Source organism: Haemorhous mexicanus, chromosome 2 (assembly GCF_027477595.1).
Source record: "Haemorhous mexicanus isolate bHaeMex1 chromosome 2, bHaeMex1.pri, whole genome shotgun sequence".
NCBI lineage: Eukaryota > Metazoa > Chordata > Aves > Passeriformes > Fringillidae > Haemorhous > Haemorhous mexicanus.
Window position 1 is genome coordinate 26,769,617 of NC_082342.1, and position 16,651 is coordinate 26,786,267.

Here is a 16,651-nt window from a genome sequence, read left to right on the forward strand (position 1 = left end):
AAGAGCCAAGTGCTAAAGCAAACAACGCACTCCTGAACCCATGACAACTCCTCCACATAAAATACATACTTCCTTGCTTTGAAGTCTCATAATTTGGCAAAGCTAGAGAGGTAAGTTTTGGCTCAGTGGCAAATATGGTTACCTATGTTATCTCAACAGACTATAAACCGTGTACTAAAGCAGCTGCAGTTTTAAACAGAAAGATGCTGATATTGTGTTCCATTGTGCTCCACATACACTCTTTAAATATTTTCTCATTGAACCCTATGTTTCTGTACTCACAGCTAGTGATGCCTCTGACTTACCAAGAGACATAGGATTACAGCAAATAGCCTCAGTGAAGTACAGAAAGACTTTCTGACAAAACCCCAGATTTAATTTCTTATAGTAGCATGTGAGATCTAGAAAATCTGTAGCAGTGTGTGTTACATCTGGGCCTGGACCTACTGCTGCAGCTCCACCAGTAATGAACTTGTCCTAACCTCACCACTGCTTGAGCTTAATCCCCCCCATATCTGTAAAACCTACAGGGGGATGCCCTTTCTTAGTAGATATAGTTTTTCTTATGACCTATTAATTTCCTCTTTTCCACTTAATGTTGCCTGGTCAGCTTGCAGGGTACAATGAATGCTCACCATTTCCTTGGATGGATGCAAGATGTATTTTACTCCAAGAGAAATGAACTTGTTTCTACACCGTGCACAGTTAGGCCCCTACTTGGGATCTGTATTTTTCTGCAGGGACACCAGCTCCCTGGGTAAGCCCTCCCCCTCCTGTTTACCCAGGGGGCTAGCAGGCTGGCACACAAAATCTAAGTCCATGGTTGTGAAGGGCTTTCTGTGGCTCCACATGCAAGCCAAAGGGAAGCACTCTTACCTGTGTGTACAAACATGTGCTTGACGTAGTTCTGTTTGGCGGTGAAAGTCTTGTTACAGAGAGTGCACTCGTAAGGCTTTTTTTCGCCTTGCCCACCCGCTGTGCTGTGGCCCGCAGACGGGGCCAAGGGCTGTGGGGCTGGCAGCTGGGCAGTAAAGGTTGACAGGCCGGGCTGGGACACTGTCACAAACTGTGTCTGTTGGCCAGCTAAAGGCTGGGGCAGGCTGAAGAGAAAAGGCTTAGGACCACTGCCAGCAGACTGCGTGGTGAAAAGGGCAGGCAAGTAGGTGTTTCCAGCTGTGCCAATGACCTGAGTGTTGCTGGTCAGAGTCAGTGGCATCCTCAGATTGCTGGTGAGGGTTTCTGTCTGGCGTAAGTAGATCTGTGTAGTTGGCAATGGCTGGGCAACAGATGTGTTGACAGAAGGCTGCAAAGCCCCCTTTTCGGTGCTGTTATTGACTGTGAGCACTTTGCTGTCCATTTCAACGTCATTGCTTCTCTCTGGTGAGGAAGAGTTGGCATCTACATGTTGCTGCTGCTGCTGCGGCTGAGCGCCATCAGCAGGGACATCATTTTGATCTGCTTGAGTAGGTTCTTGCTGCCCATCCCGGCCCAGACCAGCCATAAACTGCTGCTCCATGGAATCAGGCTCAGTGCCAATGGAGGAACTGACACCCGAGTCAAAACTCTCCCCTTTGGGCTCACTCTCAGTGCCTTCTGCTTGGTCAGTGTCCTCAGTGCATTCCTCAGACTCATTGCGCTCAAGGATCTGCACCCTCTGTTGGCCGTAGTAGTCATAGTCATCCTCCATCTCCTGTTTAATATGGATGTTGCCCATCAGGGTTTGGATTCGGACAGGGCGGGGCTGCTTCCGGCAGTGTGTAGTCTCTGGAGTGGTGGAGAGGTACCGCTCCATCTGCTGTGACCGTTCATGAATCCGGGTAATCCAGCTGGGGTCTTCTATGTGATGGTCCCTGGGGAGTCCCAGGGCTGTCTCATGGTGGCTGACCACAGCTCCACTGTAAAAGGAGCGCTCCCCACTGCCATTTTGCATGGAACAGGCATAGAGGGCTGAATAGATCCTGTCCACACTGTGCTGTGAATGGCTCTGCAGGTAGCCAGACTCTGTGTCAGTGCTCTGCCCCGAGGTGCCTGATTCAGGTGTTCCCCTGGGTGTCTCTTGGCCAGAATCCTGAATCACTGGGTAGACATCTCCCACATTTTGTGAGACAATCCTTGTGCACTCATCAATCACAGTCTTGATCTGCAGGATGCTGGCGGCTGTGAGGATTTGGAGGGCCTCTGACTGGGAGACCCGCAGCACCCCGCTGTACATGAAGTCAATGAGCTTTTGCACAGACTGGACTGACACCACTGAGGGGATCTCGATGTCACTGTAGCCCAGCAGCAGCTTGTCCTGGAAGAAGGGGCTGCCAGCCGCCAGCACGCAGCGGTGGGCGCGCAGCATGCTCCCGTGGATGCGGACCGTCACGTCACAGAAGTGGCCACGGTTGCGCTGCTCGTTGAGGGTCTCGAGCACAGAATTGCTGAAGTTGTGAAGGTTGATGCTATGAATGCGCTCTGTCATCCCCTTGCAACTGATGTTACCTGGAGCAAAGCAGGTGACAAAAGCAAACAAAAGAAAGGACAGAATGAGTCTTGTCCTCCGCAGGGCCACAGTGAGAGCGCTGGCAAAGGTAACTTCCCACTGTGTAAACAAAACTGATCGCACTGGAAAAACCACACACAGAGGCATTGGTAAGAACACATCATTTTGTAAAGCTATAAGTAAACTTCCCTACTCATTTCCAGAAGCTCAAGTCCTGAATCTTTGGACAAACCAAATGAAGACAGGTGTAGCTGGACCTGAATTCAAATCACACTCCTGAGTCTTGGACTTCCTATCAGTTTATCTGGCTTTAAAAATCTTAGAGCCAGCCAATTGTAAACACTGAGCACATGGATTAAAGCTGGATTTTAAACTCTGGATTGGATTTATGCCAGAAGAGATCAGAATCTGTAATGACTCTAAGTTGCTAATGCAAAGAGTATATATGAAAATATGATTTCAATCTAGATTGGTATTTTAAGTAATTTAGATCATATGTTTCACAGTACAGTTACTTGTATTAAAAAAAATCTGGCAGTCACTTTGTAAAATCCAAATCTGGTTCAAGATTTAGGCTGTAAATGTTCCTAAAATCTCACGCAGAGTTTTGTCTGGGGTTGCGGTTTAGAACATTTGCTACCCAATAGTGACAAACAGTTCTCTGAAAGAACGCAAAGGAAAAAGTTAACATGAGATGTTCCCTTCATATTTAGCATATCCCAAGTTCTGACTTGCACCAGACCGCCATCATATAAAAACAAATGTTCTCCTGCTGTTATTTACTTGACAGAAACTGGAAAATTACAGACATTTACTCCAAGGAAGATTTTGTCTTAGTTTGGCTGAATAATCTAAATAGAGAACAGTTTAGAAAAGCATCTAACCAATTTGGATACAGAGCTAACATAGTCTTCAAAACTTACAAGTCACTAAAAAGAAATTTCTCAATCTCCCAATCCACTGTTTCCTATCTTCATCTCGCTTGCTTCGGTTTCAATGTTTTCCCATTTCCTTTCCTGTTCTTTACCAAATTTTAATCTATTTGTATTTTGACAGACAGAAACTATGGTTTCACCTTTTAATTATAAAGAATCAATTGTCCCTTGAATGGTAAACAAATAAAACACTATTAATAATTCTTTTAAGTATTTGTAGTACATGCAGCACCTTGGTTTCTAGAAAATTAGACAAAGTAATGCTAAATCACCACTGGTATTACAGGCATTTTGTCTTGCATATTCCCGCCGAAGATCTAACCACTCTTGCCACAATAACTTCGTAATGTGTGAGCATCCAAAAATAGAAGTTGGTAAGTGTGAGTAAATTAAACTAGCTTATTGTCACTGTCTAACAAATGTACAGAGCAAATAAATAGCACTAGAAGTAGCTGATAGGCATACACATGCCTTTTAGCCCAGCAACATCACTTTGCTCCACCTGAAGGAATGCTTTACATCTCATTCACAGGCAGTAGAACACTACTCCCTGTAATTTGCAGGCAAATGCAGCATCCTCCCTACTCTGCCATTTTCATCCCATTTATTCACTACCAACATCTCAAGCACCCTCTCTTCTGGTGGTTCCAAGAGAAACCACCAGGGGCACAAGCAGTTATTTTAATTCTCTGAAGTAGCTGATGATTAAAGGGAAGCACAAAGGTCAGGAACTGGAAATCACAAAGAGGCCAAGCTGTCTGAAGAAATCTCATGTTAACAGATGTAAACCAACCTGTACCAGAATGTTACTAATCTCCATGTGTGATTTGCATGCTGAGGGGATGCTCACATAGAAGAAGCAAGGAGCAAATCACTAACACTATGATGGAGGTTGTGAAATACAATCTGTCTTGTTCACAAGCTTAGCCAGGAAACCTGAACTTCTTTCTCTAATGAGACAGACCATAGGACCAGAAAAACATCTTAGAAACTCTGAGACTTTCCTTCAAGGGCATTGCAACTATTATTACACATAATAATGTAGAGAAGAGATGTATTTCCTCCTCCTTCCTGATAGAGTAATTCTCTAGAGGCCTCTAGGGCAGATGCTTCCCTGTCGAACATGTCAGATCATACAAGAATCCAAAATGTATTTACACACGAAGCCAGAATCTTTGGCAAAAACTTCATAGATGTGAGGCAACAGAAGAGTGGAAAATTAGTGATAAATAGGTAACACCTCTTTTCAAGACTTACTACAGGCCATAGCAAGTGACTGTACAGCTACCCATTTATTTCTATCTATCCTTGAGTAGTACCAGTGACTACCTGGTTTGCTCCTAGGACTCACTTTCACAGAAAGACATCTCTGTGTTCAGGTCTGTCAAAGGAGGTATTTGATAATAAGAAGAAATATGCAGCAGTCTAACCCAATAACCCAAAAATCCAACCTTGAATATGCACAATGTGGAATATTCTACACTCACCAGAGATGCTACTGACAGGTCACTTGATTTGAGAAAAGAAACTACTTTGTTACTATGCTCCTTGGCAGATAAAATTAATTTTGTGAGCAGAACTCTGAAAAATTAATCCTTAGTGTTATAGATGCATAATGAGATGATTGGCTCTCGCAATTAAGGGATAACTATTGTGTGAATATCAAGAAAAGCTTTAGTGATGTATAGTTATGTTGTTGTAGTTTAGAGATCCTCTATTCTCCCCATAGTTCTGTTCCCCCCACCCATACTGTTACCATCAGACAGCCGGGTTGTCTAGCACAGAAGGCGTGCACACGTGTCCCCTGCGTGGGGCAGTTGGGAATGGAACACCTTGTTGCTTAGGGGGTGTGGCATGGCAACACCTGACCTCCAATCAAGTTACAAGAAAGCAGTCTCCACCAATAAATGGCAAAGAAGAGCTGACTGACAGACTTTGGGAGGGGCTAGCGCTGGCTGATGCAACCCCCCCCCCAGGGGTATAAAAGACCAAGCATCCACCTTGAAGCCAGCCACGTGGTATCCACGAGGGCAGTTCCCAGTGCTGTGAATTTTTTCCTTATATAGTCCTTTTGTTGTATTTTTGTCAAAGTTTAATAAACCTTTTTAAATTTTCAAAGTGAGCAGTTGATTTTCACACTTAGGACAACTGTTTTCCAGAAAGGTGTGACATGCATCATGAGAGTGAATGACTTCCTGCAAATGGGAATTCTGCCATTTGCCTACAAATCATGTACAGAAAGGAGGAAGGGCAATGTTTATCTATAAGTTTCAACAGCCCTTCTCAGGTCCTGGCTGTGGGAATCAAGAGTTGTGTCACCACAGTGTATTTGGTCCTGTCATAGTTTAACATGGGAGGAATTTAGGGAAATCCTTAGCAAACTTAATGAAAACAGGCTGTTGAAATTGATCCTGGCTACAAAAAAGTGATTTGTATGCATTTGTAAGAGTGATGTGAATAGCTCTCCTATAGGAACTGATCTAGGATGCTCCTTGTGGTGTAGGAGCTGGTCTGAAAGCTGACTGAGCCACTTCATAAATGGCATTATTTTTTACTGCTCTTAGAGTTTGCCCTTAAAAAGGTCCTCGTGTTGGAATATATACCACTTCTTCAGCTGAGAAGCAACTGAAATGTACTCCTTGAGGATAAAAGAAGAAAGGTGGTTGGAAGAGATACATAATAAATGGTAAAAAAAAGCTAATACAGATTTTGAGGATGATTTTTCTAGGCCACCTTCCTTGACATTCAACACTGTAAACCATATCTATCCAAAGTCCAGGCAAACAAATAATTTGCATAAGTGTCAGAACCACTACTACACAAGCCACATTGGTATAACGAGCAGTTTTAACAAATTTCAGGAATTGGCCTGTAGTAAAACCTGCTGTTCAAGGTAGATCCTTTTCCTCTTTGCACAAAGCCAGGTCCAGATCCAAGTTTTGTGGTTGACCCCTACTTCTTGCTGTTCTAAGCTGAATGTCCAAAGGTGATGTTGCCCACAAAACACGGACTTGCCTATGCAGGTTTGATTCTAAGTAAATGCCATATTCTGACAAAGACTCCTGGAGCCTTGGACAAGCCAGAAAGTGTGTCAGCTCCTCACAAGGCCCAGCTGCACACACACACACTCACCTACTCGTCACTGCACAGAATGCCCAGCTCAGGAAAAAGACTCCTGTCTAGGGCTCTCCTCAGGCCTGCCACTCTTTTAAACTCGAGACAGTGGGAAACTTTCTGTGAAATTCAAGTGGTCTTTGTTAAGTACTCCCTTTTTTTTTGTCCAGTAAACATGATGTAGAGATCCCAATGGACTTATTCTGAGAAACTCCAGTAAAATGGTTTTGTCTCCTTTCTGTGAAGCAAGTTCTGATTGGAGGGGTATTCACAAACCATATAGGAAAGAATGGGTGTGAAAATGCAAAGGCCATTCTTACCCAGATGGGCAATGAATAGGCATTTGCCAGTTAAAAAAAAAAAAAAAGGCAGAAGAAAAAGAAAGCAAAATAAAAAGCCCAGACAACTGCACAGATTATGCACATTTGAAATTCTCCTGGGATACAATTTGAAGCTGGCATGGTATAAAGGTGAAACATATTACTGTGCAACTTTGAAAAAAGCTTCATTTGCCCGTATGCAAATGTACTGATTAAACTGTCAGGCTATTCACAGAAACATGCATGGAATTCATCCTCAACTAGTAAGAAGGAGCAAAACGTGGATGGGAAAGGAAAAAACTTTTGTCGTGTAATACATGACTGAATGCTTAGATTAGTGTTTCCCTGAATCTCATCCACCCCTCCTGCTGACTTTTATGCTATGGGCATTCAAAATAAAGAGGTTTTACCATGACAATAACAATGACAAGCTCTCCAAGTACAGTACCAAAGGGGAAGGCAATAGCAGAAGGAAACAGCAGGCAGGGGACTCCTGGAAGATGCTATAGAAAACTGGAAGTGCAGCAGTGAGGTACATCAAGCATGGCTTGAGGCAGTTTTCTATTTGCCAGAGTTACCATACACAGACCTACATGAAGATAGAAAGTAATGGCTCAAAATGGTGATTTTTTTTTTTTTTTTGGTCAAAACCAAAAAAAATTACCCCCAGAAAACACATGAGGCATGAGGTAGCAGAACCAAAAAGATGAACAGAATATTAAACACTGCAGGCCATACACAAATGGCTATGTTGAGCATTTGAAAATATATTTTGCAAGGTTTTTTTCTCTACAGCCACTAGATGTCCCTTTCTGCAAAGCCAATTGCTGAAAGTCATAATGCTCATAACTGAGGGCTATCAGAGGATTTGATTTTCTCTAGTGTCTTTTAAAATCATGGTATCTCAAAGCTCATTGCACAGTAATGACTACCATTTCTAGAAACACAGTAGTGATGAACACATTACAGTTACTGCAACTCAGCAGTAGCTCAGCACCTCAGCACAGCATTCATCTGAAGCAAAACTGCCTAGGATGCTGGAATCCAAGCTTTTTTGGAAACTTACTGTGTGCTCATTCACAGGAATGACTAGCAGAGTGAAACCCAAAGGCTGTATCTTGCTTTCATACTTATGGGGAATAGAGAATAATTGTTCTATATCCTTGAGAACTGGTGGGCTTTCTGAGACAGATATAGATTTAGTTCTTGCCTCAGTCTTCTGCAAGAGAATTTAGAGAATTGTCTGGCAAACGTCTCACTGATGTCTCACTTAAACAAGATCAGCTAGCTTGGTATTTTTGCCTAATTTGTCTTTCTGACAACATTCCCAAGCCTTGCATTGAGAAGAATGCACACTTTGAGAGACGGTGGAAAAGTTGGAGACATTGTATCTCATACAGAATATGGTCTCTTTATATTTTTATTATCAAAATGACAAGTGTTTTCCTACTTGGGAGAACACCCTGGGCTAGGACAAAGATGTAGAAGTTAGGCTTGGTAGGTGGCCTTCCTACTTCTGGAACTGCTTTTCTGTGCATCAGTTTTCCAGCCATTAGTTCCGGGGAGCACAACAAACCTAATAATCTCCTGCTGCTGGAGACAAGCAGTATCATCTAGTCCTTACTCTCTTCCTCTACCATGTGTGGTTTTGGAAATCTTTAATCCTTGGTTTCCACGCCAACTGTTGGATGGCCTTCTGTTTGTAACAAATGGATGCATTATGTTCTTCAGACAGTCATCTAGTCTTCTATTTTTCCTCATGTGGGAATAATTTACCTGCACTTTCTCTTCAGAAAGTTGTCTACCATGTTTGCAAAACAACACTGTGGACTTCCCCTCCCTCCTCAGACAGACAGTCTATTATCTTTCTAGCAAGAGAGATTTCTTAGTATTTAAATTTGAAACTGATCACTCAACCCCTTCCCCTAACAGACAGGGAGAGCTATTGACCATTTCCCTCTTTACAGCACTCCCTTATATACTGGAAGGTGCCTCACTTTTCTTCTTTAGACCTGTCTTTTCTAGAAAATACAAACTCAGGTCTCCAAGTCATCCTCATTGGTTATAGGCACTCTCCTCCTTATCTCCTTCCATCTTCTTTCACTTAAAATGCAGCCCAAACACAGATAAAGTATTCTAGCTGAAGGAGGTGAATGAAGGAATTGCCTATATAGCTATAGACAATATTGCCTATATTGTCTGTGATACTCTTTAAAGACCTTACAGAATAAATAACCCCAAGCAAACAAAGCCCTGTTATCAAAACAGATCTTCCTTAAGAAAGATGTATGTGAGTAAAGAATCCTTATGTTGGAATGAAGACCTCAACTCTTTCATAAACACAACAGTTCATTCAAAATACACCATATCCATCACAAAGTGAAAGCTACTATAGCCCCACAATTTCTATAGGAAGTTCTCATTTCCATACATTAGTGTCTCGTACTCCAAACTTTGCACTGCCACAACTGTGGGTTGTTCTCACCTTCAATGATCTGATTTATCCCGATTGATAAAGCTTTATTTTCTGTTGTTATCAAGTTAGTCACTGTAAAACTGGATTAACGGAGCAAAGATTCCTATCTAGTGTTTCCATACGCTTCCAACTCTTTGAGACCAATTTAGTGGAGTAACATTTCTCCCACTCAAGGAAGTGACCAGAATTCAAATGCTGAAAACCTGGCAAGGTGTGACTTCTCAGTGCATCTCAAAGATGGGCAGAGAGTAATTCAGCCACACCTGTTCAGACTGATTCTTCTGAATATTTGGCCTCATTCTAAACAGGGGCCTGCAAGAGGAAAAACTTTTATGGAGTTTCAGGAACACAGAAGAACATTTGTATCCTCAGCAGGAGATCTGACCAGGAGTAGCCCTTGCTTTCTGTTGCTTTAAAGGTTTGCTGGAGTTTTCACCCAATCATCTGCTTGAACATCTTGAAAATCAGTATCTCCTTCTATAATATCTATCCAAAACAAACACCAGATGACACTACACAAATTGCCCTAACCCTACCAGATTGTTGTTAGAATCAAAATATGTAGCAGTCTACATTTAACAGGAAGTACTGTATTTTTACCAGCACAACATCTATTAATGTGTCAGTAATACACTCTATGGAAGAAAAAAACACTGCGTTCTGAAAGCTGTCAAACTTCTCTAAATTTTGTAGCTAATAACTACATTTGTTTGAAAGACAGAAATATGTGCACACACAAACACAACCTTATTCTCCAAGGAGAAAACACACCAAGGAGATGGCAAATAAGAGTTTGCCTAAACTTTTTTCCAGGAGACTTTTCCTGCAGACTAGAAAACGCTCAGCACATTTCCTATAGATGATTTATTTAGTTAATTACCCTGTCCTTTTTAGCATTTACTGAATGATGAGATATCCATTTTACATAAAACTGAAGACTAAACCATGGGTGTTCTGTACATAAATTGGCTTCTATACCCAGTGGATATAAATCCCTAGTATCAAGCACAAAAGCCTCTATTTCAGCCTCTAGGCCTGGCGGGGGAGCAGGCAGAGAGCCACCTTCCTGTGCTTTGCCTGACACACCTCAGGAGGTGTCCATTGGCACTAATACTGCTTGCTCTGAAAACCACAGGTGGCAACGTCTGTGCTTCAGTTTGTTCCGCACCTAGAACAGGGACAGCACCATGCGCCCAATCCTGCAGGACTGCCTGCCTCAAGGAATTGTTTTGCATCCTTGGATAAAGAATATTACAGAAATATCAAGAATTAATTCCACAAGTTTCTTCAAATTTTATTCTCCAGGCTTACAAAAAACCAAGTTTTCTTCTCCAAGTACTCTAGTGCCTTAATTCTTCCATTCCTCTCATTCATCTTTATGGTCAGCATCCTACTTAAAACTGTAAAATAACAGGTAAAAACTGGCTCCAATTCATAGCAGTGACCAAAGTCAGTGTTACAGCATGTTCAGCTATTTTTAAGTTAGGGAAGCATTACATTTTGAGCCAGGATACTTACTTTCCCACTTTTAATCCAATTTGTATACTTGCTATTCTACAAATTCCAAAGACACTTTGAAGAGTGCATAGGCAAAAGCCATTTTTTATTCCCAGGCACGTATTTGGGGCCCAGTTAAATATACCTCCACACTAAACAGCGGCACACATATACACACACACTCTCATTATCTCAGTTCCTCTCTCAGACCTTGTCTGCAGACTATGTACAGTCATGCCACTGTATCTCCACAGCACAGAAATGAACTCCATTGATGGGGGATACTTCTGTGGGTATCTACACCACCTCCAAGCAACATGTATAACATTCCAGAAGAAGCCTGAAGCTGTCATCACAGCTGCATTAACAGGGATTTCAACAGGATGTGGCCATATTACTTCAATGGTGTTAATTCCTCTGCCCCAATCAGTTGTAATCTATTTACGCTAGTGAAATACAAGTTTGCCAAATAGCATTTTAATGCACTTCTTTAAAATGTAGAGGGAGCAAACCTCACAACTGCCCCTTAAAATAAGAAACAGAGAAAACAACGTCTCCACATGATGGCACTATTTCCTAGGAAGAAAAATGATGCTGTGCCCATCCCTTCTTCAGTAGGGAACATTTTCATGTTCTGCATGAAATCTGTTTCAGCTACACTCTCTTGTTCCCAGAGAGCTCATGCATGATCCTGCCAAGCCCCAGAATGGTCCAACTGTTTTAACTGGCTATAAGTGTAAGGCAGTTTGGCTCTTTAAAAATCTAGGTGCATCTATTGCTCGTTTTCCTTCCCAGTGCCAGGTGCTGTTACTTGGAGTGCATGTTTCACTGGTGGACACAGCAAAAGAGTCACTGAGCAGGGAAAGGGGGAGATGGCCCAGAAATACTGGTGAGAGCACTCCCTACTTAAGAAAGATTAGGGGGATGCTTCTTGGAAAAAAAAATTATTTGGAAAACATAGATAAACAAGGTGATTTGTTTTGCTATTCTATGGTCCTCATTAAAAGATGACTTTAGTCCTTAAGAATACCTCCACCTGCTTTACAGGCTTTTGTTTAAATCCTACTAGTGTATTTCAGACTGAATCCCCATAAGGGAAGTGGATAAGGATTGGTTTTGATTGTCTTGCTGTGGGAGACTGTAAAACTTTTATCCTCTCTCAGAAACCTTGTTTAGGGAGGAGAAGGGGCTGGGGTTGGAGGTGGGAGCTGTGTCTAGAGATGAATTAAAAGGCTAATAGGTGCAAATATATTAAAACATGTCTCCAAAAGAGACATCTGCTATTCCCTGAACTGCTTCATGTTCGCCCAGCACTGCTTATTTCCTCCATGATATATTGAAAGGCATTTCTCTGGAAAGAGATTTTGTTCTGGTCACAGAACTATGGTTGATGGGAGAAACAAGGGATGGATGAAAAATTATAAATGCCAGTCCTCAGGGCTCAGAAAAGTTTCTTATCTTGGCCAGTGCCTCTGTCTCAGCCCTGAGGAGAGGAAAGCTACCACATGAAAATGCTAGATCTTACTTGGTTATTTTTTCCATTTGTCTTTTTTTTGTACCAGTGAAAAGGTAATTGTTAACTTGTACAACTGGGTGCTTTTTAACTAGTACAGCTGGGTGAATATTTCAACTTGGAAATATTGTGAGACACATATTCATAATGTTTTGGACTGTGGTTTCTTTATTTTGAGTTTATGTGATGAGTAGTCAGGCCTGCTTATAATTCAGATTTAAATATCAGTGGGAAACAGAACACACTCATGTCTACAATACTGAAGGCCACAGGAAATGTTTCTGTCCTAAGTGAGACCTCTGCAATCTCTGGGACCAGACTTATTTCCAAAACCACCTACTTAGCTTTGATAGGAATAGAAATGTATGGCAGAACACTTTAAACAAATAAATCAAGGCAATAAGCAACATTCCTGGATGGCTTGATACCATCAGATGGAACTCTAGTATTAAATGCACATTGTCAGTTCCAATGCTTCCCCCCATTCCCTGGGGAAAAGGCCCTGCAATTACACGTATATGCAAGCATTCAGACACCAACAGGTGATACTAATGCAGTGCATGGGAGTTATTTCTCAGGTCTGCCTTAGGCACATTCTACCCTCTACTCATCCAAACTCACTAGAGACAGCATCTGGGAGTGTTACTTTTGAATACAGGGAATATGCCCTGTTTTGAAATGTAGCATAGGATCAAAGCACAAGGTATTCTTGTTGAAATTGACATGGTTGCCCAAACAGGCATGAAATTACGAAAAGTCCCTTTCTCTGTTTTTATTTCCGGTATCATACCCCTTTTCATACAAAAATTGCTACTTTGTGGGTTTCTTCCTCTATCTGTGTAACATCAATAAATTACATGTTATCACTCCTATCATCTAGTTATAAAGAGCCTTTCAAGATTTTTAATAGATGCACAATATTGCTACACTTACATTTTCACTGGTTAAGAATGTAAAAATAGCTGCTGTGAGATTACTCTTAATTTATACTACTTCCCTCTCGCGGCTTTCAAGAAGAAGCATTTCACCACATGTCACAGATGGATACAGAGTATATACTGCACATGCTAGCCGGGCAGAGATGCTTTCAGTGTTTAACTCAACAAAGCTGAGATGAGTAGGGGTTCTAGGATTGGTTTATCTCTTTTTCATAGGTGCAGTTAATTCCTCAAGGAGGTATTTTTGCTGACAGATTCTTCAATTCTCTTTGTACTCTATGAGTGGGAGATACGTAAGACTGGATCTCATGTTATTTTAGCCTCATGAATGACTCCATGGACAATGAAAACAGCCACAGAAAATATAAATGGATGGCACAATGGCATCCCCTCTAGAAACAACAGCACTTGGTGTCCTTGGGAATTCAAATGCACAACACCAGACACCAGCCAGAACGTGCTGCTGTGGTCTCCATGCACCAGGATGCCAGGCAAACGGCCGGATGCTAATGAAGTTCAGTGACATTCTGATGGCTTTCAACTGATTCTCACCCATGGAGTAGATCAAACACCACACTTCTTGTGAACATGATTTTACTCTGCAACACCTCCTAGCACTCTTTATAAACATAAGTAGGTGGTCTTAAACAATCCCTTGGTTTTATGTTTTGGGTTCACTACCATGTTAAGGCTTCAGTTCGAAAAAAGGTTCAAATGAAAGAGCTCCCTTTGTTCAGTCATTCAGTGGAGAACAATGCAAGAATTGTTTTGGTTTTCTCTAATTTGAATACTGGCTTGGCAATACCTTGTTCTAAAGTTACTGAGGAAGATCATAGCACAAAGATTACATGGCTACTCTACCACAGGTAAACAAAGGAGGAGAAAGTGACTATGGAAGCTTAGAGGAAAAGAGCAAAAAGCTCCAATGCTAAACAGATCATAGTGGTGAAAAGGAGCAGGAGGTGACCAAGTATGTTTTTACACCTGTAACTTTGGAGCTGGGTAGCTGCAACGAACCAGGCCACTACGACACCAGTCAGTGTTTCTCAGTGCATAGAAGGTGTCTCCCTACAGCACACAAGAGACTAACTGTGAGAGATACAAGCACTGAGCTGCACAGCATTTTAACAACTCTCAGTTAGACAAAAGGAGATGGAGATGCAGCTTCTTTAGTTTCCTTCAAGCAAGATTCACCTGTAAAACACTGAAGTATTCCTCTGAAGACCATATTAGGAAATGGCACATTTGGTTTAGTCTTCTCACCCAACTAAGATAGAGGAGATGACAGCAGTAGCATGTATGGTTAAGACATGAAATTACAATGATTGGCATGATTATGTTTGACATGCTTCAGGCAGATCTCAGAGTGACAGTTTTGGTATGTGCAACTTCAAGAAGAACAACTATTGAAAGGAAAAAAGAAGAGGAAGTTAGTCAGAAAGGGTCTGAAAGGAAAAGATAAGGAAGTAAAATCCCTAAGAACAGCAGGGAGGTGGCCTTAATAACACTTTAATAGAGTTCATATGCATATCCAAGGACAACAAAAGAAAAATGAGGAAGCAGAAAATGCTACAATGGTTAAATAACAAGGTATAAGAGTTCATTAAAGCTGAAAATTTATTCTTCCAAACATGGAAATCATGCCTAAATGACATTAATAGAACTGAGCATAAACTGTAGCAGACTAGATGTAAAATCACGATTAGGTAGGGTGAAGAGGAAATTTAAAGAAAAACTCACTAAAAGCTTTAAGAGAAATATTATTTAAACATATCAGACAGAGAAAGTTAACAGAACAATGACTAGTATCTATGAAGTTTTGCAGACTATGTGGATTGAGAGACCAGGCAGGCAAGTGGTAGTGTCAGCGTGTTAACAAGACTACTGTCTATGAAAACAGTAAAGGTAAGCAAGGACATTACAGAAACTCTACCGCGGAATTGACATTATTGGCTCATTTTCAGGATGGAGTACGATGGAAGAAGGTAAGCCAGCTCAAGGGGAGAAGAGTAAAGCACTGCTCTGGAGACTTACAAAAAAACCCCTAACTGAACCAAACACAAACCCCACACACAAAACCACACAAACAAAATCCCAGATGGTAAAAAAAGTACTAGAACATCTTGATACATTGAACAGTGATAGATATTTGTATGTATCCATCAGTCCTTCACTTCACGAGTGAAGCAACTGAAATACATACAGAAGAAGGATTTACTGAACACTATGAACATAAAGAACAGTAATTAAATTTTTGCGGGGGGGGGGGGGGGGGCTGACTCTGAAGACACAACAAAGTAAACTCAGAAGCAGACTTCAGACATCTTAATGGACAGTTAGAGTGTGTCTCTCACTGGCTGCAGCATGACTTACAAAGAGAAACACTACAGCATTACCAACTCAGTCACCTCAAGAATGGAAGGTATGGCACTGTAAAGAGCAGTAAGTCTTATCCTTTTCCCTGGTACTTAGAAAGGATAGATACACTGTAGAAATATCTTCAAGATGTCCCCTGAAATCATGGGAGTTAGGAGCATGCATGGCAGCTTTAAACCAAAGCCAAGACTATGCATGTTATCACTGACAGTTCTTTAAATGGAGAGCAGTAAGAAAAGCACTGAACAGCACAACCTAACACCAACACAGTATTACAGGGGCATCAAATAACAGAACCAACATTTAGGATAATTAGACAAATTTTCCACGGCATCTATGTGTTACAAATATAAGTGATTTATGCATCAGTGAAAGCTGGGCTCCACAGTTGCTTCTGAAAACGTACTCACTGACTTTGTAACTGAAGTACCATATGCTATTAGTCATTTCTCAAGAGACAAAAAGCCCAAGAGACCAACCTGACAAAACTCACTTAGTGCACTGATTAGAATATAGAGACCAGTTCCTACCACTAGCACAACATTTTTCACTGCCAGTCTTCAATGTATTATGATGGCTTTTTCAAGAGGCAGGGTGAACTCAGCTTAGTTTTGCATACCTGTACTTGTACCTACTTTTGTCTCTACACAATTCAAGCAAGACATATCTGCTTCTATGAAAACACAAATTATTCCTACCTCATACTTCTTTGATAATTTTACAAACAAAAATACAAGTGCACAGGACATAGAAATCACTTACAACTACTATAAAGAGAACCAGTTACCAAACAAAATTTCAAATGTTCTGCAAGATGAAAGTATAATTGTTGTTACATCAGTATTTGAGAACTATGGATATCCTTGTTTTCAGTCAAGCTTTCTACAGAAAAGGCCTGTATCATTATTATTATTATATCATCTAAAATAGATATCTAAATATAGATAATTTCTTAGGTCACCAAAAACAACCTAAAAATATTTGGCATTAGCTAAGA

General features: G+C 41.2%; 1 protein-coding gene across 15 annotated transcripts in view; it reads right to left on the reverse strand.

Annotated features, from left to right (window-relative positions):
• Positions 1-16,651, reverse strand: part of ZBTB20 (zinc finger and BTB domain containing 20) — a 448,287-nt gene that overhangs the window by 5,483 nt on the left and 426,153 nt on the right. For all 15 annotated transcript variants that reach the window (XM_059838030.1, XM_059838029.1, XM_059838028.1 and 12 more), the window contains one exon: positions 877-2,484. In XM_059838030.1, coding sequence (XP_059694013.1) covers positions 877-2,464 — 1,588 coding nt within the window. In that variant the 5' untranslated portion in view covers positions 2,465-2,484. The remainder of the gene's footprint in view (positions 1-876; positions 2,485-16,651) is intronic.